This window comes from Cavia porcellus, unplaced genomic scaffold (genome assembly GCF_034190915.1).
Source record: "Cavia porcellus strain 051 isolate PalLab524CR breed Dunkin Hartley unplaced genomic scaffold, mCavPor4.1 scaffold_30, whole genome shotgun sequence".
In the NCBI taxonomy this organism is placed as follows: Eukaryota; Metazoa; Chordata; class Mammalia; order Rodentia; family Caviidae; genus Cavia; species Cavia porcellus.
In genome coordinates this window covers 31,312,606-31,336,464 of record NW_026947513.1, presented here as the reverse complement: position 1 = coordinate 31,336,464, position 23,859 = coordinate 31,312,606, and the positions used below count along the sequence as shown (strand labels likewise).

The 23,859-nt window shown below is 40.3% G+C and overlaps 1 protein-coding gene across 1 annotated transcript in view; it reads left to right on the top strand.

Annotated features, from left to right (window-relative positions):
* Kdr (kinase insert domain receptor) overlaps window positions 1–23,859 on the top strand; it is a 45,309-nt gene that overhangs the window by 18,221 nt on the left and 3,229 nt on the right. Inside the window, exons 13-29 of the mRNA XM_003471664.5 lie at window positions 1,515–1,856; window positions 3,960–4,106; window positions 4,429–4,560; window positions 7,132–7,238; window positions 7,664–7,799; window positions 8,156–8,260; window positions 9,539–9,652; window positions 10,167–10,255; window positions 11,154–11,307; window positions 13,131–13,228; window positions 15,492–15,614; window positions 15,759–15,870; window positions 16,118–16,217; window positions 16,635–16,740; window positions 18,181–18,332; window positions 23,066–23,165; window positions 23,659–23,744. Of these exons, the coding sequence (XP_003471712.1) occupies window positions 1,515–1,856; window positions 3,960–4,106; window positions 4,429–4,560; window positions 7,132–7,238; window positions 7,664–7,799; window positions 8,156–8,260; window positions 9,539–9,652; window positions 10,167–10,255; window positions 11,154–11,307; window positions 13,131–13,228; window positions 15,492–15,614; window positions 15,759–15,870; window positions 16,118–16,217; window positions 16,635–16,740; window positions 18,181–18,332; window positions 23,066–23,165; window positions 23,659–23,744 (2,203 nt within the window). The remainder of the gene's footprint in view (window positions 1–1,514; window positions 1,857–3,959; window positions 4,107–4,428; window positions 4,561–7,131; window positions 7,239–7,663; window positions 7,800–8,155; window positions 8,261–9,538; window positions 9,653–10,166; window positions 10,256–11,153; window positions 11,308–13,130; window positions 13,229–15,491; window positions 15,615–15,758; window positions 15,871–16,117; window positions 16,218–16,634; window positions 16,741–18,180; window positions 18,333–23,065; window positions 23,166–23,658; window positions 23,745–23,859) is intronic.

Genomic DNA, 23,859 nt, shown 5'->3' with positions numbered 1-23,859 from the left:
TTCACTGGAGAGAAATGCTTTCACTTCTGCTTTAAATCACCAGCTCTGTGTCCTATGTATGTCATCTGTGTTGGTCATCAGAGTCTAGCACAATGCATGCCTTGTTTGGTTTAATAATATTGATAGGCTTGCTGCTGGACAGTTGAAAGATTGGGCTTTGATGACATAGGAATAGTACTCTCTAGCACTGAGTTTGCCTATTCATACTAGTTGTATGGATAAGCTTTGGCTCACTGTACTGGATGAAATATTTAAGCATTAGCTAAATAGCTGTAATAAATGTAACTTTATTGTCATTGAGTTTTTAGCCTGGCATGGTGGCAAACACCTTTAATCCCAGCGCCCTCAGAGGGTGAGGCAGGAAGATTGCAAAATCAATTCAAGTCTAGCCTGGCAACTTAGTGAGGCTTTATCTAAGAAAGAAGGAGAGAAGGAAGGAAGGAAGGAAGGAAGGAAGGAAGGAAGGAAGGAAAGAAAGAAAGAAAGAAAGAAAGAAAGAAAGAAAGGCAGGTAATTGAGTCAGCAAACTGGGGATGTAGCTCAGTGCAAGGGTCTAGTATCATAAAAAAGAAACTGTTAATGAGGAAATGATTTTTAAAATTTCTTTGTTATAATTATGCTTTTAAAATGTTTTAAAATTTTTATTTCTGCTCTATGCTAGACACAGATCACAAGACAGGTTCATGCACATTATTGGACTCAATGTTGACACTTTAAGATCCAACCTCTTTTTAAAAAAATTTTATTTAAGGACAAAAAAACCCAGAAAAAGCATAGAAATAATATATAATTTCAAAAAAATAAACAGTAAGAAATCACTAGTTGACAAATTACATATTGTCCTCTTAGAAATAGTTGTTCGAGTTACAAAAGTAAAGCATACAAAGTGGACATTCAAACAGCAAGACTGCAAACAGTTCTGTTCAATAATCCAAAAAAAAATCTAGTAATATGGCTAGCAATCCTACACACTTAAACATACTTACAGTTGTATCCGTTAGAGCACTTTCTTTTCCTCTTTTTTTACAATAGCAATTACACATTTTGGGTTTTATTACTCCTACATTTCTTATTATTTTTTACACTAGAGACACAATGTGATAGTTATAAATATGATTATTTATTTCACTAATGAGGATAGCCTCAAGTTGTCTCCATTTGCCTATGAAGGCCTCAACATCGTCCTTTTTTATAGCTGAGTAATATTCCATTGTATAAAAATACCACATCTTTTTCATCCACTCTGCAGTTGATGGGCATTTTGGTTGTAGATGAATTTCTTTGCATTTTCTTTTTTATTTTAAATCACAGGTGTAAAACATATCTGGAGAATTAATTTATGTTTCCAAATACTATATTTTGGGACCTGAATTATTCAGTTGGACTGTCTCCTTGCAGCAAATCATTGAGAACAAATAGAATTTTACTTGTTTGGTACTTTATTGCAGTCTGAAGGCAACAATAAGACATAGTGTGCTGATCACCTTTCCCTAACTGTGGGCTTTATGTTTCAGAGGGTCCTGAAATTACTTTGCAACCTGCCCCTCAGCCAACTGAGCAGGAGAATGTGTCTCTGTGGTGCCACGCAGACAGAGCGACGTTTGAGAACCTCACATGGTACAAGGTTGGCCCACAGCCTCCATTGGTCCACATGGGAGAGCAGCTTACGCCTGTTTGCAAGAATTTGGATGCTCTTTGGAAACTCAATGCCACCATGTTCTCAAATAGCACAAATGATGTTTTGGTGATGGAATTCCAGAATGTGTCCTTGCAGGATCAAGGAGAATATGTCTGCTCTGCTCAAGACAGGAAGACCAAGAAAAGACACTGCATGGTCAGGCAGCTCACAGTCCTCGGTAAGGAGACAATGCCAGGTCGTTGTTGCTAGGCAACTAGAACACCTTAAATGTAGTGCTTTCGGGTGTTGCAGGATGATTTCTGTCCTCCCGGAGTTTATGAAGCAGGCTGGGACACACTTGCTGAAAGTCCTTGAGGCAGAACACAGCAAATAACATTCGTAAAACAATGTATTATAAGGAGAAAAATAACACGATTCTTTCAATTCTTTTGATGGTGTAGCTCAGTAGTATCAGCAAAGGGTTAGCTTGACCGAGGGAGCTTTTTGCATTATTGTTGGGGATTTCTTTATTAATTTGGCTCACATTTGTGGAGTCCCTAATGTAAGCTAGGAGAATGCCAGTATTTCACAGTAGTGACAAGATGGACAACGAAAGAACATAGCCAATCACTGGGCAGTCATAGCACAGTGAGGGGTCTATGTCCACAGGGCCAGGCATTGGCCTCTGCTTTGCTTCCAACTATAGCTCTATTCAATAACCTAGTAGCATACGCTGGGTGCTAGTGAGGTCCTGAAGCATGAAGCGTGTGATGATGGACTGGGATCAGACCCAGAAGAGTCGTGGGAGCCTTGTTACACAGCAGCCTGTGGCTATGTTGCATCTGTACGGTCTAGAGCAGCTCAAGTCACTGGCGTGGTGATTCTGATAGCAGAAAGCTTTGTAAATTCCCTATAAGACTGTTCTCTGCACCTTGTCTAACCTTATGTCTGCTCTGTTTTGGGGAAAATCAGGTGAATTTGAGGAGTTTCTGTAACATTTTTTCCATCTTATTCTCCTTTTAATGTTTCTTTCCAGGACTCAGCATACACATGTCCTCTGATTTTTACTGTAGAAAAGGGAAACTACCTAGGCAAACATAATACATCACAGTTTTACAGAAATAGCATCTTGTTCAAGACTTAGGTATATTTTAGGAGGACTCTCCTGATACTCAGGTGACAGAAGAAGAAATATTTCAGAATCAAGTAGTCCCCCAGGACCTCTGATTTTGAGGAAGGAGAAGGATTCAGAAAGATACATGGAAGAAGCTCCTGGCTTTGCTGGCTTGGGAAATATTTGTTCACAATTAGCTAGATTCCTTCCCTAAGGATGCCTGTGTTTTTTTCCCAAAGTCTATTTTTAGAAATAGACTAAAGTCTAGTACATTTATTTAAATCCTAATGTAGGGCTTTGTTGGCATAATCTTGTTTTGCTAGGCACTGAAGTAGATTCTTGCAGCATGATTCCTCTTGGTATTTAGTTGGTTTGAAGAAGATATTTCTATAGAACTTTGATGATTTTCAGGAAATGAGTAAATTTAATGTTTTGCTGTACATTTAAACAAATATCATTGGACTTTATGTTTTTTATATCTCTGGATTTCCTTAGGATGTTGTTGTTTTGTTTATGTATTGTTTCAGCTCCTCAATTATAAGGACCTGGGCAATTGTTTTCACCCTCTAATTTGTAATTATTTCATCTAAAAATTAGGCTATTCGTCCTGTCCTACTCATCATCTAAGACTGATTGTAACACAAATAGTATAAATGCAATTTGTAAAAATTAGCAAATAGCCTGGTGTGGTGGGACACACCTGTAATCCCAGCACTTGGGAGGCTGAGGCAGGAGAATCACTGTAAGTTTAAAGCTATACAATGTGGCATAAACAGCCTGGGCTAAAAGGTGCATTTAAGGCCAGCCTGAACTGCATAGTGAAACCCTGTCTTAAAAAGACAAAAAAAAAATTGATCAAGTAAATACAAAGTTTGGCACTTTCCATGAGAAAACATGGCAGAATTCTAGGGTCTTATTGGCTTAAACTTTTATAAGAAGGGAATTTACCCCAAGGCAAAGCCATATCTGTTTAGAGCCTTTATTTTGTGATTTCCAGCTAGAATTACTAATGTGACTATCAAAGAATGGCAGGAATCTGTCTGTCTTTGCTCTTTTTAGTTGACTTAGTGACCAATAGTGCTATTATCAACTTCTGTGCATTTTCAGTTTAGTAAAGCAGCAGGTTGCTGTTTACTAAGTTTAAATTGTTTCACAGTAACTGATACTAAAATCATATCCAAAGCTGTAACTAAAAGTTCTGTGTTTTTTTTTTCCAAATGTGCACAGAGCGCATGGCACCCGTGATCACAGGAAACCTAGAGAATCAGACAACAAGCACTGGTGAAACCATTGAAGTCGCCTGCACAGCATTCGCGAATCCCCCTCCACAGATCACCTGGTTTAAAGATAACGAGACCCTCGTGGAAGACTCAGGTGAGCATAACCTGTCCCTCTCTGCCTGTAGAATCCTCCCAGAGGAGTTACATAAAACCCACATTATTTCTCAATCTGTTTCATGGTAGATGAAAAGCAAGGTTCATGTAGGTGGTTTGGCTCATTTCCTACATTTGGAAGTAGAATTCTCAGGGAAGCCTCCTGGGAGATCAGTCAGCAGTCTGTCCTGGCTTACTCTTCAGAGTCGGATAATGGCCCACGTTGAAGGGTGGCACTTATCTTTTAAATTTCTTTTTTTTTCTGAAAAACTCCACAGATCACATGATCAGAAATAAGAATGATCATTTTGCTCCTCTCCTAGGCATTGTACTGAAAGATGGGAACCGGAACCTGACCATCCGCAGAGTGCGGAAGGAGGATGAAGGCCTCTACACCTGCCAGGCCTGCAATGTCCTTGGATGTGCGAGAGTAGAGACATTTTTCATCATCGAAGGTTAGTGTGACGCCATAGCTACATTACCTGGTTTCTAAGCAGGTGCACTGTGTCTTATGTATGCTATACCTTTTACATGGAATGACTTATGGGTGATTTTTAGTGCTCTTTGTGCAGACTGAATATTTCTTGTTCAAAATGTTTGGAACCAGAAGTGTTTAGATTTTGCATTTTTTCATATTTGGGGACATGTGCGTGTATATAATATCTTAGGGAAGGGATCCAAATCCAAACACAAAACTTATTTCTATTTTATGTATACCTGACACACAGAGCCTGAAGATAATTTTGTACCCTACTGTATTTTTACTGTGTGTGTTTTAATTATGGTTCATCATGAGTCAGGTGTGGAATTTTCCACTTGTGTTGTCATGTAAATACTCAACATCTTAGATTTTGAGCATTTTGGATTAGGGGTGCCTCACCTGTTACCCTATGTAATTTTTGCAGTAAGAATTCTTTTAACCAGTAAGCATATTAATATAGTTTTAATTCTGCTTCTATCACATTTCCTATCCTTGTAGTTCTTTTTGTAGAAAAATTCCTAGCCAGGCAGGATGAACATGCACCTGCCTCACATTCTTTGCTTGAATGAGCCAATTAATTTACATAAGCCATATCTCTGTATTTGTGTGGAAAAACATTAGAATTACTGTCAAATCATGAAGGTTAGTGCTCTTCAGCTGATCACAAATGATCAGAGTTTTCATTGGAAGAAAAACAATTAAGATTCACTTCATAGACCATTTCTTTTCTGAAATAAAAATTTGAGGTCTTTATTTAAACATGAAACCTGTATATACAGGAGTGGTGTGAAATCTGGCCTTTTCTCAGATGGCAAAAGTAATTTTGCTACAAAATATTTTGCCCAAAGAAGCGTATTCCTGCATCTTTTTTGTAATCCACCAGTACACAAGGTGGACAGTAATGATGGTGACAGAGGAGGACGACAGATTTCTATGAACTCATCCTAACTTGTCCCAAAGTCCAGATGTTGGTCCGTTTAATCTGTCAAATCTGTGTTGCTAAGTTGACACAGTGACATGTTTTCAAATCTGTGAGCTTATTACTATTTCATAATCTGTACTTGCAAATAAAGATTTCAAAGGATGTGGTGATTTTGTCACTCCAAACGAAATCATGCTTTAGAGTGGATCCTAGGGAGGATTTCCAGATTGTTCTGGTGCGCTGCCTGTCTCCGTCAGCCATCTGTAGCTGGTTACGGATGTCCCACAGAGCCCCTGGGAACAGAGATTACAGGGTCTTGTTACCTCTAGGAGAAGACCAAGAAAGGGAGGGGCAGATATTTAACACTCTGCTAGGTCCCCTAATGTACGGGGAATCTACTACATAAACATATACAAATGAACTTTTCAATCTCTATTGTATAAATAGAGAGTTACTTCCCTTGGACCACAGGAAAAATAAAACCTACTTCCAGGCATACTCGGGACAAGTCTCCCAACTGTCATCCCTTATTTTGCCAACTAATTAATTACTTGTCCTCTGCCTCCTTGGGGCCACAGTGAGCCATTCTCACAGCCTGTGGCCAAGTTCGATTCCCACTGTTCTCTTCCGTGGGAGACCCCAGTGATAACTGTTTTCTTATCACCTATGTGCTGATCCTTCCTAGTTGCAGGCCTCTTTCTGTGTTTAATTTTTCCCACTTGGAGTCGTCTCTGGAGCCCTGAGCATCAATCACAGTTTTTCATGCCTACCCTGAGCCCTTCCTTTCCTCTTAGCTTTCATGTGTGGCTTCAGCCTTCTGTTCCTAGGCCACGCACAGCAGGCTCAGCTCAGTTCTCTCTCTTTTTCTTGCTCAAGCTCCTGCTGCACAGGAACAAGGGAGTGTAGTGTCATCAGGTAGCAAAGAACTCACTTTGCTCTTGACTGGCCCACCAGCATGCTGCAGTCACGTAGCTCATCCTCTCTGATTTTCTAATTCTTGGTCTAAAAACTGAAGGCCGTTGAGCTTGAGATAATATATTTAAAGTAATAGTGCATAGTACATGTGCAATCACCAGTCTCTCTGATCAAAAGACTTTATTTTTCCCATGAGCTTTCTTTTATTTTTATTTTTTATTTTTTGGTACCAGGGATCAAACTCATGACTGTGTACTTGCAAAGCAGGCGCTTATGCCGCTGAGCTAAATCCCCAGCCCCCATGCGCTTTCTTAAATGATACTTTTCAAACTCCACACAAATCAAAACTATTGACTATTGGCATCAAAGTACTTTTGTCTCTGCAGAGCATCATCGGTTTTCTTTCCATCAAAAGCACTTTTTCTACAAACACACAGTATACATATGTCTTTTAAGACATTTATTTGTCTGTTCTTAATCACTTGAGAATGCTATTGTTGGAAATTTTCATGAGTAGTATTTTGCAAGCTTCAGATTTCCATTAAGAATGACTACGACTCCATCCCACTTAGGGATTATGGCTACTGCTCTGTAGACTGCTTTAAAGTGGGTAAACTTGAGATCGTGCCTTTCGGTGCTGTGTTTTGTCATCTTATAGCAAAGGCTATGAGTTTCCAACATTGATGCGCATTCAATTGTGTCTTCCAGGTGCCCATGCAAAGACCAATTTGGAAGTCATTATTCTAGTGGGCACTGCAGTGATTGCCATGTTCTTCTGGCTACTTCTTGTCATCATTCTACGGACCGTTAAGCGGGTAACAAGATAATTTCCCTTCAGTCCCATGCATGTTTGTTTTCATGATTGATGGAAGCTGACTGGGCTTCTTTGAGTTGTTTCTTTCTATTGTTATTGGCTCAGTGGGCACATTTTTATTTCAATACAATAACATTCTAGCTCATTTTCTTTAGCAGGACCATGGGCGTTAATTGATAGAAATCACTAGAGGGGAAAAGGGTTTAGACTGTCTAATGTAATTAAGATTTTAAAAATTCTGCCCTCATTTTGAGGGCAAGGGAACACTGCAGGCATGAATATAATAGAACTACTCTCCAGCTCCGTGGGTTTTAGTGGAAAATGAGATGTCAGAATGAGGCTCCTATTAAATAACAATAATAAGTACATAAAACAACAGACAAACACAACAGAGCCTATGTGATTGGGAGGATTGATGCTTTCCAGGCCAGTGAAGGTGAGCTGAAGACAGGCTACTTGTCCATTGTCATGGATCCCGATGAAATGCCCCTGGATGAACGCTGTGAACGTTTGCCCTACGATGCCAGCAAATGGGAATTCCCCAGAGACCGGCTGAAACTAGGTATGTTTTCAGTTGATGTTAATTTAATGCTGGGTTTACCAGGTCACATCTCCCCTCTTAGGAAGATGACAAAACTAGTCTATTCAGATATTGTATTTTGGCTCAGAAATATTAATTCCATCTCTTAAATTTGGATCACCAGCCATTTAACCTCTTGAAGTAGATTCCCTGTATAATCATTAAAAATAGGACATTTGGAGAGTAAAGTGGGATTCATGTAATAATTAAGGCAGGGCAAAGGATTGATCATGTTAGATTGGGATGTAAAGTCACCCTTTCTAGTTGGCATCTTGCCTGTCATTTGGCGGTATAGTAATTCTAGTCCACTTTATTGTTGCCATTATGGTTGATCCTAGGTAAACCTCTTGGCCGTGGTGCCTTCGGCCAAGTGATTGAGGCAGATGCATTTGGAATTGACAAGACGGCAACTTGCAAGACAGTGGCTGTCAAAATGTTGAAAGGTAAAAGCAAAATTATTTGGTTCTCATTTCCTCTCTCTCTTTTTCTTTCCGTCATTAAATGTGAGGCAATGCTTAATCAGTAGCTCTGAGCTTAGGTGGGCCCGATTGCCAAGCATGCAGCCAGCCTAAGCGACGCTTTTGTGAAAACTGGAAAAGCTCTTTCCTTTATAGCCTCATGCCAATATGTGTGGCCTTATGCATGGCCTGGCAATCAGAGCTGGGGAAGGATTTTACCTGTATTGTGTGGAACCCCTTGTGCTGAGCTCAGCTTGCATGGTTGTATTTAGTGGTCATGGTTATGGAGGAAAAAGAATCTAGCTATATTAAAATTGTTTATTAATGTATAGGAATGTTAGATAAACCTCTAGAAACATGAAAAGAGATTTGATATAAGTCAAATGCAAAAAATAGTTTGCTTTCTGGAATTAGAATATATAAAATAATTTCACCTATAAAATTTAACTTGCAAAATATGAACAGTAATAGTAAGAAAAAGGACTGTGGGTTATTCTTTAAACATTAGAAACTTCATAAATAATTACTAATACTAATTGTGATGAACTAGAGTCTAGACACTTTGATTTGGAGAGGTAATACATACATAGCGTTTTGATCCAATTATGATGTGCTTTCATCGCTGAAGACCCTTTGCCAGGGTCTGATACATTTAAAAGCATTTGCTCTCCCTGTGCCATTTCTCCCTCGTCGCCTAGGGGATACGTAATTCTGAGGGAACCCAGCGGGCCCTCAGGTGTGCAGCAGTCACAGAGGGTCAAATGCACTGTCTTGACCCCACTCACTTCATGCTTTACCTGACTCTTCCACCTGGAGCTTGTGTAGTTGCCTTCCCAGCACAGATCAGTTGAAACATCAGTGTAGACATGAGGATATGGAAAAGTGGCTTTGCTTCCTTCAGAGGAAACATTCAAAGGATGGGGTCCTAAAAAACACAGTATACCTGAAATATAAAAGTACAGTTTTATGCAAGAGAGTCTGGGCTTTATCCCATGGCCGTTATGTTCTCTACTTTGCAGAAGATTTAATGATGGGTTCTTCTAAATATCAAACATTTGGGGTTCAATTGAAACTTTGATTTTAAATTGAAATGTAAATTTTAAACTTGCTTTTTCAGAAAATGCACCTGAGTGTAGACTAAGCTATAGTTGTATTATTCCTGGGATGCTAAATTGCACAGTTCTATGTAATAAAGAGAAGGGCATCAGTAATGCTAAGGTAGAGGCCACATTTATGATCTTCCTCTTTATCCTGAATTTGTAGAAGGAGCAACACACAGTGAACACCGAGCTCTCATGTCTGAACTCAAGATCCTTATTCACATTGGCCACCATCTCAATGTGGTCAACCTTCTAGGTGCCTGTACCAAGCCAGGAGGTGAGTCGCTGTGGATGATTCTGGTGGCCTGATTTCATTGCTTTGATTTCCTTAACTTAGAATATTTTGCAGCTTCATATATATGCATATACATATATATATTTCATGGATGGTTAATGAACAGTATAACTAAATTATTCTAAAGCTAACACTGAATTAAGGGCTATCACATCACTAAGTATTCAGATTAGAAAATAAACTTCCCCCAACAACTTGAAAACAAAAGACCTTAAGAGTGGTTCCCATCCCCACCCCTCTCCTCCAATGGATTCATCTCTAGTTTTTGCCCTGAAAGGCAAATGGATAGAGTTTATCAAAGTCAAGTTAATGTCATGGTGGCCTTACCTTTTGGAAAAAGGAAAACTATAAGATAGGGGAATTGGAACCAGCTGATTTGTATAATTCTATTCTAAAGAAAGGTCATATGTAGCCTTCTTATCAGGTAATTTTGATTTGTCAATTTATTAAGCACTTAGAATGAATTTTCCTTTCTTGACATGCAATCTGCCAACAGGGCCTCTCATGGTGATTGTGGAATTCTGCAAGTTTGGGAACCTATCAACTTATCTACGGGGCAAGAGGAATGAATTTGTCCCCTACAAGGTATGTAGTTTCCTGACTCAGCTTCATCCTATAAAATGGAGGAAAATTCAAAATGGTGCAGGTTAGCTTTTTAGTTGAAATTCTGTGAGGAGCTGATGAGGAATCTTCTCACATTGCCTCTGGACAATTGTAACTTCCTTTTTTACCTTTTGAGAAACGTGCTTCTCACTGTGCTTTGTGATCCATTATAAATGGTACCAGCATTGGGGAAAAGGTAGATGTGATTAAAGAAAGGGAAAGGCAGAGAGCACAGTTCTGTATTATGCTTTCTGTCCCCTGGCCACTTCTGGCTCTGTGTGAGGTATATTCCTCTGTAAAGGTCACAATGACCCAGCACGGTAGTAGGTAGTACAAGTCTTGTAACCTCAGATGCTTGGGAGGCTGAGGGAGGAGAATCACAAGATTAAGTCCAACCTGGGCAATTTAACAAGCCCCCATCTCACCATAAAAAATAAATAAGGTCTGGGTATGTAGCTCAGTGCTCCCTAGGTTTAGATTCTATTACCACAAACAACAACAATAAAAATCTAGGTTGGTGATGTTTCTGAGTGTACTTTAACATACTTTTTTTTTAAAGAGGAAAAAAATTCCAAGATTTCAAAATAAGATAATAGGAGGATAACAATGGTTAATTCATTGGGTATTATCTTTAAATTAGTTACTCAGAGTGAGTGCAACTTTAAATGAGACACTTATCTCAGCTAACCAAAAAGCTTGGCATTGCAGAAGAAACCCTATTGTGTATAATACTTGCCCCAGATTCAACCCAGAAGCTACATAATCCTGAATTTCATGTCTTTCTTGTTTGCTTCTAAATAGTTTTAGAGGCTTGTATAATTTATTGTCTTGTAGAAACTCATGTTGTACTCAAGGAATTTGCTGATTTACTTCTTTATAGACCAAAGGGGCCCGATTCCGTCAAGGGAAAGACTATGTTGGGGAACTCTCCTTGGATCTGAAACGCCGCTTGGACAGCATCACCAGTAGCCAGAGTTCAGCCAGCTCTGGGTTTGTTGAAGAGAAATCCCTCAGTGATGTGGAGGAAGAAGAAGGTACCCACCACCGCTTCCTTCATGTCCAGTGTATGCTCACATAAGAATAGACAAGACCACAGGGTGTCACAAGGAATTCGGTCATGGGAAAAGCTTCATATCTGAAATAAGCGTGAAGTGCTTGGCAATTTCTTTTCAGTCTCTCCAGAAATGCAGCGTTCAAGCCCTGAATAATAAACAGTGGATTATGCTGAGAGGCAGAGCAGAACTATCCCAGTGGCTCCGGGAGCCCAAATGGGCTAAGCAATTGCTAACAACCTAACCGGTATTTTCAGAGTATGACATCAACGTTCCTTAGCAGGAGACACGCAGAGCAATGTTTGTAAGGGGAGAGGAGGCTCTCTGGTCCTCTGCTAGGCTCTGCATGGCCTTAAATGGCCCAGCCCGTTTTACCAGTACCACGGAAACATTTCAGTTCATCATACCCAGTGTTCTCCAAGACAATTCGGTAGTCACCTGCTGTTTCTGCTCTACCCCAAGTGGCATATGATATCTTCTTTCTGGGCTACTTCCTTAGTGGAGCCTTGGTAAATAGGCTTAATCATTGTTCAGTTGTGTTCCTTAGGACAGTGAAGTGTTCATTGTGGGGGAGCCGGGCCTCACCTAACCTCAGACCTTCAGTCAGCTCCAGGATAACACTGCATCTGCTCTCCTCAGGAGGAGGTGGTAGTGGGCTTCCTGGCTTCTAGATCCTCTTGAAGTATAAATTTAGAAGACCCCAAATATCATGAAACAGTGGAGAAATCCACTTATTTCTCTTGACACAAGTCTACAGATAGAACTCAAATCTAACCTCTTTCCCTTAGAAGATAGCATGAGGCAGCATGAGTCTGAGGTTAAAGAGCATGGGGAGGTTGTCTCAGCCTCACGTAATGGGGCCAACTACTGAGAAGAGCCATCTTTTGCCCCTCCTTTTCTCTCACAAAATGGTGGTCAGTGGGCTGGAGACCAAGTGACTGAGGTAATGATGGAATAGAAAGAACACTGTTCTAGAATTTTGCTGTCATTTCTTCATTTAAGAAATATAAAGATCCCATTAATTGTATCTGAAGAGCCCTTTACCCACAAGTGTGTAATAAGTCATTGAGAAAAAGGTTATTATAACTGAGTTGGTGTTTCCTCTGGTATTTGTGCCCAAGAAAGAAGCCATGAATCTTCTCTGATCATAGCTAGAAGATCATTTTGAAACACCTATTAATGTCTTCCTGTTCATTTGTACCAGTTACACTGCAGTAAATACCACCAATTTACATAAATGCATGTTTCTCTCATGTTTCTGTTATGTCACTTTCATATCCTTACAGGGAAAAGTGTCCTTGGTGCAGGCCAAATTTAATGTATTTACAGTACTTTTTAACAAGAAAGCAAGAGAAGGAAACCTATTTCTGATATTTTTAGTTATCTGTTGTATAGTTTGACCTTTGGTCTCTGTCCCAGGACAAAGCCTGGAAAGAAAAGATTTGATGACCCTGAATATTGTTGTTTTATTTTTAGATTTCTTGAAATGAAGCTATTGTTTATCCCTCTGGGTGCATTTAAAAAAATAGCCTAAAACAGCAAATTTGAAAAGGTCTTCTCCATGCCAATTTACGTCTATTGTACCTTGTAGATTTACCAGCTCAATTGACTAAAATGGAAAAAACTATTATTTTTCCTTAGGGATGTAAAGAAGGCTAATAATACTAGGGTTTAACAAATTGACAGAATTTTCTCTGCTTCTCTTTTCTGAAATTTATCTTCCAAGTCTTGAAAAGATTACTATAGCAGACTTAGCGAGTACTCGTTGGTAGGGTTACTCACTTGTCTCCTCCTGACTCTTACAGCTTCTGAAGAGCTGTACAAGGACTTTCTGACCTTGGAACACCTCATCTGCTACAGCTTCCAAGTGGCTAAGGGCATGGAGTTCTTGGCATCACGTAAGGTAAGACAGGTCAGCAGGGGAAAGTAACCTCTTCAGATCACAGACTTGACACAGGATGTCCAGAGCCAGTCAATAGTGTTTGTATGGGTTAGAAATTCATTCATCACTTGGAAGACCCTTTCCAGAGGTCTACTTGAGAGGCTGTTTCTGCTGATGAAGGAATTTCGTGGAATTCATTCAAATAATGAATCGTACTGATCACCTGCTAAGTGCCAGGCAATCCTTTAAGCAGAGTTATAGTAAACCAAACAAACAAAGCTCTCCACCTTCATGGAGTTCATACTGTAGTGGATAAGACAGTCAGTGAACAGTATAAAGAAGTAACATAATGTACATAGTAGATTAGATAGGGGTATATGTAGCATTGAAACATAAAGAAGCAAAGACTTCTAGTATGTGTAGGAGGAACATTTTTGTTTGTGTATTTCCTTCTATGTGTGTCTACTTCAATTTTAAACAACATGGACAAGGAAAGCTTAATTAAGAGTGAGACATGTAAGCAATGACCTACAAGAACGGAGGAACTAAGTTTTGCAGATATCTTGGTATAAGAGCATATTTTTAATTTATTTTACATTGATAACATCCATCAAAAATATTTTTAATAGTATAATTAGAAACCAGGAAGAACAGCTTCAGATGAAAGCGATTAAAGGAGCTAAAATTAGAAAGTAGGCCAAACAAAGGCTGAGGTGGGGACGTGACAAGTTACAAATATTTTGAAGGTTGTAAATACCGTGAGAGGGAGGAGAGGTCAGTGGAAGTCACCATCAGCTCTGGCGGGGTAACATGTAGAGTTCTACATTAAATAGGAAAAATTCAAATTTATGTTCAGGAAGGGCTATCTTTTGACAAAATACATTTGTTGCAGCAAATTCTAGGGAAAGAAAGACGTGCTTTTTTTTCTAATTACAGTGAAATTCCTGATCAATTTTTGGCCCTGAAGTTTAAAGCTTCTCACAGCACTTGGGACCTTAGATGTGTCTTCTGGATAACTCTAATGTACTCACCCAGGAGGAAGGGACATTCTTGCCCGGTTTTACAGCACTTTTCATGTAAAGAAGTTCTGTAAATACTGGGTTTTCCCAAAGAGAAAGGACTTTGGCCCTTTTGGGAGGTTGTGCTTCATTACTGTTACTACTGTTTAAAGGTCAGAGCCCAGCGATGAGTCAGGAAGGGAGTGGCACTGCAGCGCAGTATGCAGAGCAAGCATCCTTTAACTTCCTTTGCATATTCCAGGTGATTTCTCACACACTGGTTTGCTGGGCTAAGAAAGGTAGCTTTGTGTTTGTGGGGAAACTTGGAAGTACTGTCTGACTTTGGAATCCCAGTGTTGCTCCATCATTGAGAGACGGTGTGCTTCTGAATGTGCTTCCTCTGGGGGAGAATATTACAGTCCCAGGATGCAGGGTGGCTGGAGTCAGTATTGCCCAACTTTTGTGATCACTCCTACACTGACTTGAGATGCTCATCTGAGTTTTTCATTCATTTGTAATGTTCTCCAAGAGTCTTGTTCACTGACAGATTTATCCCGTGGGAGTTTAGATGAGAATTAAATGATAAATAACATAGCTGCTTAGTAGTGGGACGCTGGATGAAGTTAGAAGAGAGAAAGAAAGGAGAAATTGAGAAACTCAAAAGAATAGAAGATTTAGAATAGAAGCTAGGGTGAGTTCCATTTCACTTTTTAGGGTACTAGAAAATTGACCTGGCCTGTGATAGGCCGATGTCGCCATCGTGGACTTATGGGTAAAACTAATACTTTGGAAACAGGATGAGCCCCACCTGCAGCTGCCTAATTAGCTGCAGTCTAATTTCATTTTTGTATGGAATAGGGACACCAACTAAGAGCCCCAGACCAGTGAGAGCCTCTTGTTTCTGATTTCTATGCTTTCATTCAAAAGAAATGCATCCTGGGGCCACGTAAAACATTTTTAATCATTGATAGTATCAAGCAAAAGGGATGTGTGAATGTGACCAGAAGTGTGTTTTTACTTGTTTCTAACAGAAGTCTATTTATGAATCCATCATCATATTATAACTTCATTATTTGACTCCTGAGGTGGAGGCTCTTTATGGAATATACAGATGTGTGTCTCAATGAAACTCACAGACTTTTTTCTGAGTGTTATGAAAGACATTAACCTAGTCCTTGTTAATCAGTTGGTTTTCTGATGTGGAATTTTTTTAGAAGCATGAGGTCACAACAGATGTAGAAGAGATCATCTGTGCTGAAATCTAATACACACACTGTTGTTCGCAGTGTATCCACAGGGACCTGGCGGCGCGGAATATCCTCTTGTCAGAGAAGAACGTGGTCAAAATCTGTGACTTTGGCTTGGCCCGGGACATTTACAAAGATCCAGATTATGTTAGAAAAGGAGATGTAAGTTTCAAAGATGATCTGTTATGTTGCAGAATTAAAACTCCTCCTAGCAAGCTTCAAGACACGTGTTTGAGAATAAAGAATTTTTTCCCCAATAGATATTTGCTAATTTGGGTTCTTTTTCCTTGTCTTCCACTCCTTTAGGCCCGCCTCCCTTTGAAATGGATGGCCCCAGAAACAATTTTTGACAGAGTGTACACGATTCAGAGTGATGTGTGGTCTTTCGGTGTTTTGCTGTGGGAAATATTTTCCTTGGGTAAGTTGCTTCTCTCTGTTCCTTTGTTCAGACTCCACATAGGATGGTAAAGGTTCATAACCTGCAGTATGTCTTTTCCTATCCTGTATTTCACCTCAGAAAGCAGTATTTCTTAGGAACTTTGGGTTGCAAAATCTAGAAGGGAAAAAAATGGATACATAGATAAAAAGGGTGTGCAGAATCAGTCTCAGAGCTTGCTATAGGATAAGGTCACATCACACAATGTCCCTTTCTTGTTTTATTCTAGGTGCGTCTCCATATCCTGGGGTAAAGATTGATGAAGAATTTTGTAGGCGATTAAAAGAAGGAACTAGAATGAGGTCCCCTGATTATACCACACCAGAAATGTAAGACTTCTAAAAAACACCCTTCTGTCTTTGTTTACAAATTCCTCCTTCCTTGAGAGCTTTCTGTTACTTATACTTCCTTTATGGTCTGGTTTTGTCCTCCTTTTCCCTTGAAGTCTTCCTTGGTAATTTCAAGCACAGAATCATTGTTTTTTGAAGCAAGAGTGAGTGATTATCACTCTCAAGTGTCTTGTTTTTATTAGATGTTAATGAGTCATTAATGTGTTAATGTACCTCATTTTTATTAGATGTTAATGCCCATATACTTGAACTTCCCAGTGTAGAGCTGTATGTACATCTATTTAGCTTTAGGACCTATGTTCCTCTTTATAAATGTTTACCACCCAAGTTCTTATTGTGAGCATCAGATCCAAAGGGATAGAAGCAGTTAATGAAATCAGTGTTTTGCTTCTCTAGGTACCAGACCATGCTTGACTGCTGGCATGAGGAGCCCAATCAGAGACCCACGTTTTCAGAGCTGGTGGAACACTTGGGAAATCTTCTACAGGCTAATGCACAGCAGGTTTGTAAACCTCTATCTGAGAACATTCTACAAAACACATCCTGGCATAAGAACTCTTATTGCTTGAATCCTCGCCTGAACACTTTTGGACACTGAATGAGGAGCCCGAATCTTCTGGATCCAAGAAAGCAATGCTTTACTAAAGATGAGATCTTAGTTCATCACCTGGGAGTAGATCACTCTTACTTGTGTCTAGTTATCGTTTTGGTCAAATACTCTTCTAAAGTTAAACACAAAACAAAACAAAACCTCACTGCATATCAGAATATCAACAATGGAAGAAATTTTTAGGAATTATTAAATAAATTCTACAGGTACAAATATATATGAACTGTGCAAAATAAATGTTTTTCCTCTCCTTGGTAAAATCTTGGACCTCTATAATTTTCCCATCCCATGAAGTTGTACTTCTTAGACCATTAGCAAGTTAATCTCATCAGCATCTCTTACTATTCTGGAGGCCAATTCTTCTTCTTTTTTTTTTCTTCTCAATAGCTAGGGGACAATAGGTCAAATGTGGTTTTTTTTTTATCAACAAATCTTCCAAACATTTATTTTTAAAAATTTTTATTTTAAAAAGAACAAAACAAAACAAAGCAGATCAGAACAAAACAATGTAATCAACACAGGATTTCAAAACAAGACAACAGGAAATCAACAATGGTTATCATAATGTCTCTTGTTTTATTAATGTCTCGAAACAGTTGTCCATATCTTCACACATAATGAATTCAAACAAAACAAGGTAGTATAAAATTGTTAAAAACAAAAGAATGAAAGCATTACAGGCCTTCAAAACCAATAATAGGAAATCAACAATGGCTACCAAAATGTCTCTTGTTCTCCTCAAAATAGCTGTCTATGCCTTCACACATATTGCAGTTAAATAATACAAAACCCAAACATTTAACTGTATCAAATTTTTTTTCTTGAAAAATAATTTTACATTGTGCACCTTTTCTCAAAAGGCTAATCCTTTTTTTAAAAAAAAAATTATGTATTGCTTTTCTTCAAACTATTATCCATTTCTTCCATTGCCTTGAAATGCAGAGGCTCATGTCTGATGATGTGTAGTCCTCTAGGGCCTGGCTCCTGTGGAAGGGTCTTTGGGAGAGATGGTGTCTTGGCTCTGAGTAGCTCTGTGCATTCAATTGTTTCTCCTGAGACCACCACCTCTCTGGTCTTCATAAGAAGTGTACTTCCTGTGGTCTCGATTCCTACCTTGTTTTATCTTAGTTTCTCTAATTTACCTCCACACACATGTCCCTTTCAAGTGTCCTTTTGATTTTGACAAGCCACTTTTACCATTGTCTTGAAGACCTATGTTCAGGTTCGCAGGCAGTGCCCCATAGCCCAGAAGCCCCTGTGGTCTTTGTTTTCACCAAAAGACCCTTGAAGGACAGAAGCCGTAACAATAGCAGTCTGTGTTTATTGTTTCAGGATGGCAAAGACTACATTGTTCTTCCAATATCAGAGACTTTGAGCATGGAAGAGGATTCAGGACTCTCTCTGCCTACCTCACCTGTTTCCTGTACGGAGGAAGAGGAAGTGTGTGACCCCAAATTCCATTATGACAACACAGCAGGAATCAGGTACTGCACAGGGCCAACATCCCCTCAGGGGGCTTCAAGGCCGTCTAGGGAGGGGGCAGGGAAGACATTGTGTAAAGCTGCCACGTCCACTTCCACCTAACGTGAGCCCTGACACACATATGAAGGGAGATGCTCCTGGAGAGGTCTGGGGAGGTGAGCTACCTCCCATCTGTAGCTCACGCTGCTGCCACAGCTCTTCCTCTGAGCATTCTCAGCCCTGCAGCTGCAAATAGCTGGAATGCCAGTTAGTTAATCTCCAGAAAAACAGGCCAGTTTCTACCAGGACATCTGTATTTAAATTATGCTCCTGTACACTTTTATTAATGGGAATTAAATAGCTTTGGAGAGATTCAGGCATGAAGACTTCTGTGCACATGTGAAAACACACTTTCGGTTCTCTGGTGAGGACACAGCGTGCCACAGAGCTGTGTCTTGAATTAAGAGACTGGACCCCAAATCTCAAAAATTCCTCCCAAGTCGGATCCTCTGCATTTTATTTATATAATGGGACATCTGGGCTTGTTTGAAACTCATGCCCTGCAGTGCTGTGCTGGTCTGTAAAGGGATTCTGAAGGCATCTTGCCTTTTTTTCCTCTCTCAGCACCTGTGCCTAAGGAAAGAGTGATCTGATCTGATTTTCTACAATATGATATAAAGATGGCTTTCCTATGCCTGGTGCTTCTTTGCTGTGCTGGGGTCTTCTCCTCTTACTGAGCCCCCCGGGGACCCCAGGTCTGGCCCAGTTTCCTAGTGCTGAGGCTCCTAGAAAGGGTGACGTGTTCTTACATGTGTCTTGGCCCTTGGCCAGGGTGCCACAAAACCATGCAGGCTGAAGCGACGGGGGCAGTTTTCCCATGGAACACTGCAGGAGGAAAGGAGAAAGCTACAAGTGAGCTTCCCATTCCATTTATGTCAAGAATATTAAAGAATTTTTCTATATTTTACCAGATTTTGCCCCTGTGAGAATCTAGTTCAGTGTGGGGTAGAAAACGTGTGATCTATTTTGGGTAAAGATGTTGAGTATAAGACTTTGCAGGACTGCCCGAGGGCAGGGCAGTATTTAACTGTAAGAACCAGGCCTTACAGTTAAGTAGAACTGGGTGGGGGCTTTCTAGTCTGTTGTTTAGCACCCAAGTGACAGGTTACAAATCATCTGACTTCTGACTCACTGTCTTTATCTGTGAACTGAGGTAAAGCGCCTGGTGCTGTCTGAAAATGCTTGTTTAAAGAATTGCATAACACAGTGTAAGTCTCATGCCTGATAGTTGAAAGTCACTGGAAGAGATGCTCAGTTACTTTCCTGACATGAAACCCATTACTCTGATGCTTAACTCCAGGTTCTTTTTTCTACGGCCTCAGAGGCAAAGGGAATCCTAAAATAAGGCCACAGTTCCACTCTCATATTTGTAAATTCCTGCTTCAGATTCACCTGGCCTGATCATCATTCCTGCAGCATTGTCATGTCTGCGTCCCTAATCGGAGAACCGTTTGATCATGAGCTGGGCTCCTCATATTTCTGTGACCAAGTAGAGTGGTGATCTAAGCTGGCAGCCTCTTGGCTTGCTGGGAGCTTTGCATATGCTGCTGAGCAGGCGATGAAGTTGTATTTGTGTAATGAAAGTGTCAAATGTGATGCTGGTTCTAAAAAGAGACTGCTAACATTTATCCCCAGAAGCATGGACAAACCTGACACCGTGCTCTCAGTGTAGGCCTGGCTCCTATTTTGTGTCTGTGAGTTTTGAATTGGTTTTTCCAGTCCCGTTTATCTTTTTGCCAGCCATAAATTGAAAACTAAAGTAGGAATTGGAATCTTCTGTCTGCAGCCCTTCCTAACTGCTCCTACGTTTCTTTTCATAAAAATAAAATTCATGAACACCTTGTTATCATCTGGGTTAAAAGAGAGGCAGAAGAGGCATCTACACTCTGCACGCTTCCTTGTGGGGCTCTTCGTGGTTCTGCACCTCAGGGGAGAATGCAGCGTGCCTGGGTGCCTTTCAGGGGTGTGCTCTATTCTCCGTCAGGTCCCCAGCCAAGTAGAAAAGCCAAGTTTTCTCTCTTGGTTCAGCCTTACAATTTTCACTCCATTGCATTGTAAATAAAGCTGGACAGAGACATCACTGTGGGAGCCAACCTTCTGATTTATTGTCCCTTTGAATTATTCTACAAGTATTTGTTTTGCATTTATTTAAAGAAGAAGCTGCAAAATATGTGGGGGAAGAACCACTTGGGTCTAGACTAAGGCTTTTCTCTGATTTTCCCTGTGGATCAACTCTGGTCCTAGGTTTTTGTGCTTTCTTCAAGAAAACACATTCACTGGACTCATCTCTCTTTGAAGGCAGTTTGGGGACCAACTGTGATTGCTTTATTATGTCCCCTGGGTGTTTCATCTCTACTGCAAACAACTCATCAAAGATATTTTTGCAGTTCTCACACTGAGAAAGACTTTGGCACACAGCACTTTCTTCATTTTGGTTCGTGCTAGTGGTCATTGAATGCCCCTCTTAGACTGATACCAGGGACAGTGCTGGCTATGTGTTCCTGGATTTCGCTATGACATTAGACTTCTTGAGCGGGACTATCTTTTCCCCACCTTGGGTCTCTTCCGTCTCTCATACCCACAAAGGTAGTGCACACTGAACAAGAACAGCGCTGTGCACATATTAAGTGCTTACTACGGACTTGAACGGTCATGGAAGCTGCTCTTTTTTCTTCTTTATATTCTTGTAAGGGAATCCATTTGGGTAAAAGAGAAAGGAACCCTGCTTGTGCTTTTGGGATTTGCAAAGCCAATTTGAGTTTCAGTTCTATAATACATTAACCATTTTCTCCTTGAGTTTTGGCTTTCTCATCTCCATGTGGAATATAGTAAGAAATCTTGTTTCATAGTATGGTGAGGAGCAGATGCATCAGTAGCTGTGAAGATGCTTCTTTAACTGTGAAGGACCATGCCACTTTTTAAATTGTTGGGTGCAGAATTCAAGGAGCTGTCCTAAGGCAGCTACATTAGTGCCCAAGCCACTGGTGGTTCTCTGCCCAGCTATCTGGAAAGCCCATGGACATTCCCTTTCCAATTGCATTGCCCTTCTTTCTTCTAGATAAGAGGAATACCTCCTCACGGGTTTCGCTGACCTTGGTCTCATAGGTCTCAAGCCAGAGTCAGCTTTCTAAAGAGCCTCCCTGCCCTCATCAGTTCCATGCTAATATCCTTCAGCGGCTCTTCCTCACCCTTAAAATAATGATCCAAGCATTCTAGTTGGGTGACTTTGGACAAGCTTCTATGCCTCAGTGTCTTTATTTGTAAAGTTGGCATGATAAGCTCACTACTGAAAAGGACAAACCTTTTGAAGGTGCCTTGCAATCTTTAAGAGCATTCAGCACAGTGTCTGACACATGATGGAATCTCAATAAGGGTTTCAGAATAGGTGAAAGGGTGAATAATTGACTATATATAATAAGACTGTTTTTGACAACTACTACTTATGGGGGTTGGTATTAGGAAAGAATGGGCTTTGGTTTATCCCTGTACATCATGTTCTATTTCTTATGAAGTTTGCTCAGTGAGGATGTTACTGGTAAGATTCATTTTCTTCTCCATGGGGTAAAGAATGGGTCTCCAGGAAAAGGGAAGACACCTTTGTTTTCCTTCTCCTTTGGTCCTAAGTCTATGTGGAATGTTCCAGAAGGCTTCTCGTGATAGTGAGTAGGCTGGGATCAGAGTGAAGAGTGTGTTGCAATCTCTGTGGGTCCTTCTTGTAGAAAGGACTCCCCCTTCTCTATTTGGGCTGTTAGTGGTTTTGCTATGATGGCCCAGGCTTACCCAAAGCCATGTCTCAGGAATGAGCATCCTCCAGAAAAGAGTTGATCTGATGTTTGACAAGTTTCATTGTTTAGACCCCACAATAAACGTACATTCTGGACTTTGAAAGGAGAAAACAAGCTTTGGTTGGTAGAGTGTCACTCTTCCTAGGAACACTAAGCCCCACTTTGCCATGTGTGCTCCTGTGGGATAGAGAAAAATATCTGTTGCTGATACATTTTTTTAATGGGATAGCAGAGGTACAGAACTATTCATGGTTTCCTCACATACAGTCAGCAGTAGACTGCAAAATGTACAAAATATCTTAGATTCTCAAGTTACTGCCTTTTCCTGAGACAGGCATCTCTGGGGGCTAAAAGGAGGGAACTACAAGACAGCCTACTTTCTCTTCTGCACAGTAGACCTGTGTAGGAGGAGGAAGCTGTCTTCAGATCACTGCTGGGTTGGTTTTCTTTAGGGAGACCTACAGGTGTTTCCTCTTCTCAGGTTGATCTGTGAGCATTATCCAGAATAGCTTTCTAGGAGATGGCCAGAAAGATTGGAGACACCTGGTGATAGACCCCGAGCTCAGTGGAAAACTTGCATACAGTCAAGAGGCCAAGGAGATGGCAGCTGATCACCCAGTCTGCTGCTGTCGTCTTCAGTCCAGCCCCGGACCTCAGAAGCCTGATCCAAGGGACAGGCCTCCTCCACACTCTGCAGTTCTATTATACTTTTAAATGGACTTTTACAGGAAATTAAGCCTTCACTGTGTGCTAGCAAAGAGAAGCTTTTTTATTTTGTTTTTCTTTTTCCAGAGGATGTTTTGAAGGTTGCTATTAAACTTGTGGTTGAAAGATAATGAGCATAGGTATCACTTGTGGTATCTGCAGCCAAATATACCACCACTCAAATATAAATATTTGTTCTTTTGCAGTCAGTATCTGCAGAACAGTAAGCGAAAGAGCCGGCCAGTGAGTGTAAAAACATTTGAAGATATCCCATTGGAAGAACCAGAAGTAAAAGTAATCCTAGATGTAAGTACATCTTTTAAAAATAGTCTTAGAAATAATACCAAGGATGAAATACTAGCTAGATAAATATTAGCCTAAGCATTAGAGTCTTGGGGCCTCATTATAAGGCTGTCCTTGAGGGTATGTACGATGGGGTCATTATGGAACTGGAGCTTTGGTTTTTCCATAAGAAAGAAGCCCTTGTCCAAGGCTCAGGATAGTCTAGCTTGGCTCCATATTTCACTACTATTAGGCAAATGGTCTCATTATACAGAGGGACGGAGAGAAGGATCCTCGGTGTGTTGGCACATTCCTTTCCTCCTTGGCCCAGGTTTACACCTGGGAAGTAGTCACTTCCTTTGGGAGCTTGCACGGTTCCAGCTATGGTCTCTTCACTTTCCTCAGCAGGACATTGGAGTGTATTATTTTATAGATAAGTTAGGAAATCAGTTTAACTAAACAGCTGCTTGCCGTATAATACTCAGTCAACTGTGCCATCCCCTTGTGTCTTAAAAAGGACAATCAGACGGACAGTGGTATGGTTCTTGCATCAGAGGAGCTGAAAACTTTGGAAGACAGAAGCAAGTTAGCGGCATCTTTTAGGTAAGACCTAGATAAATTATGAAAACAATTTTCAATAGGAATTTTTAGAAGCCACTTGGGACTTCTATTGTAGGTGCAATTTTCCCTTTTGGGATCTGTGATAGTTGGTGAAACT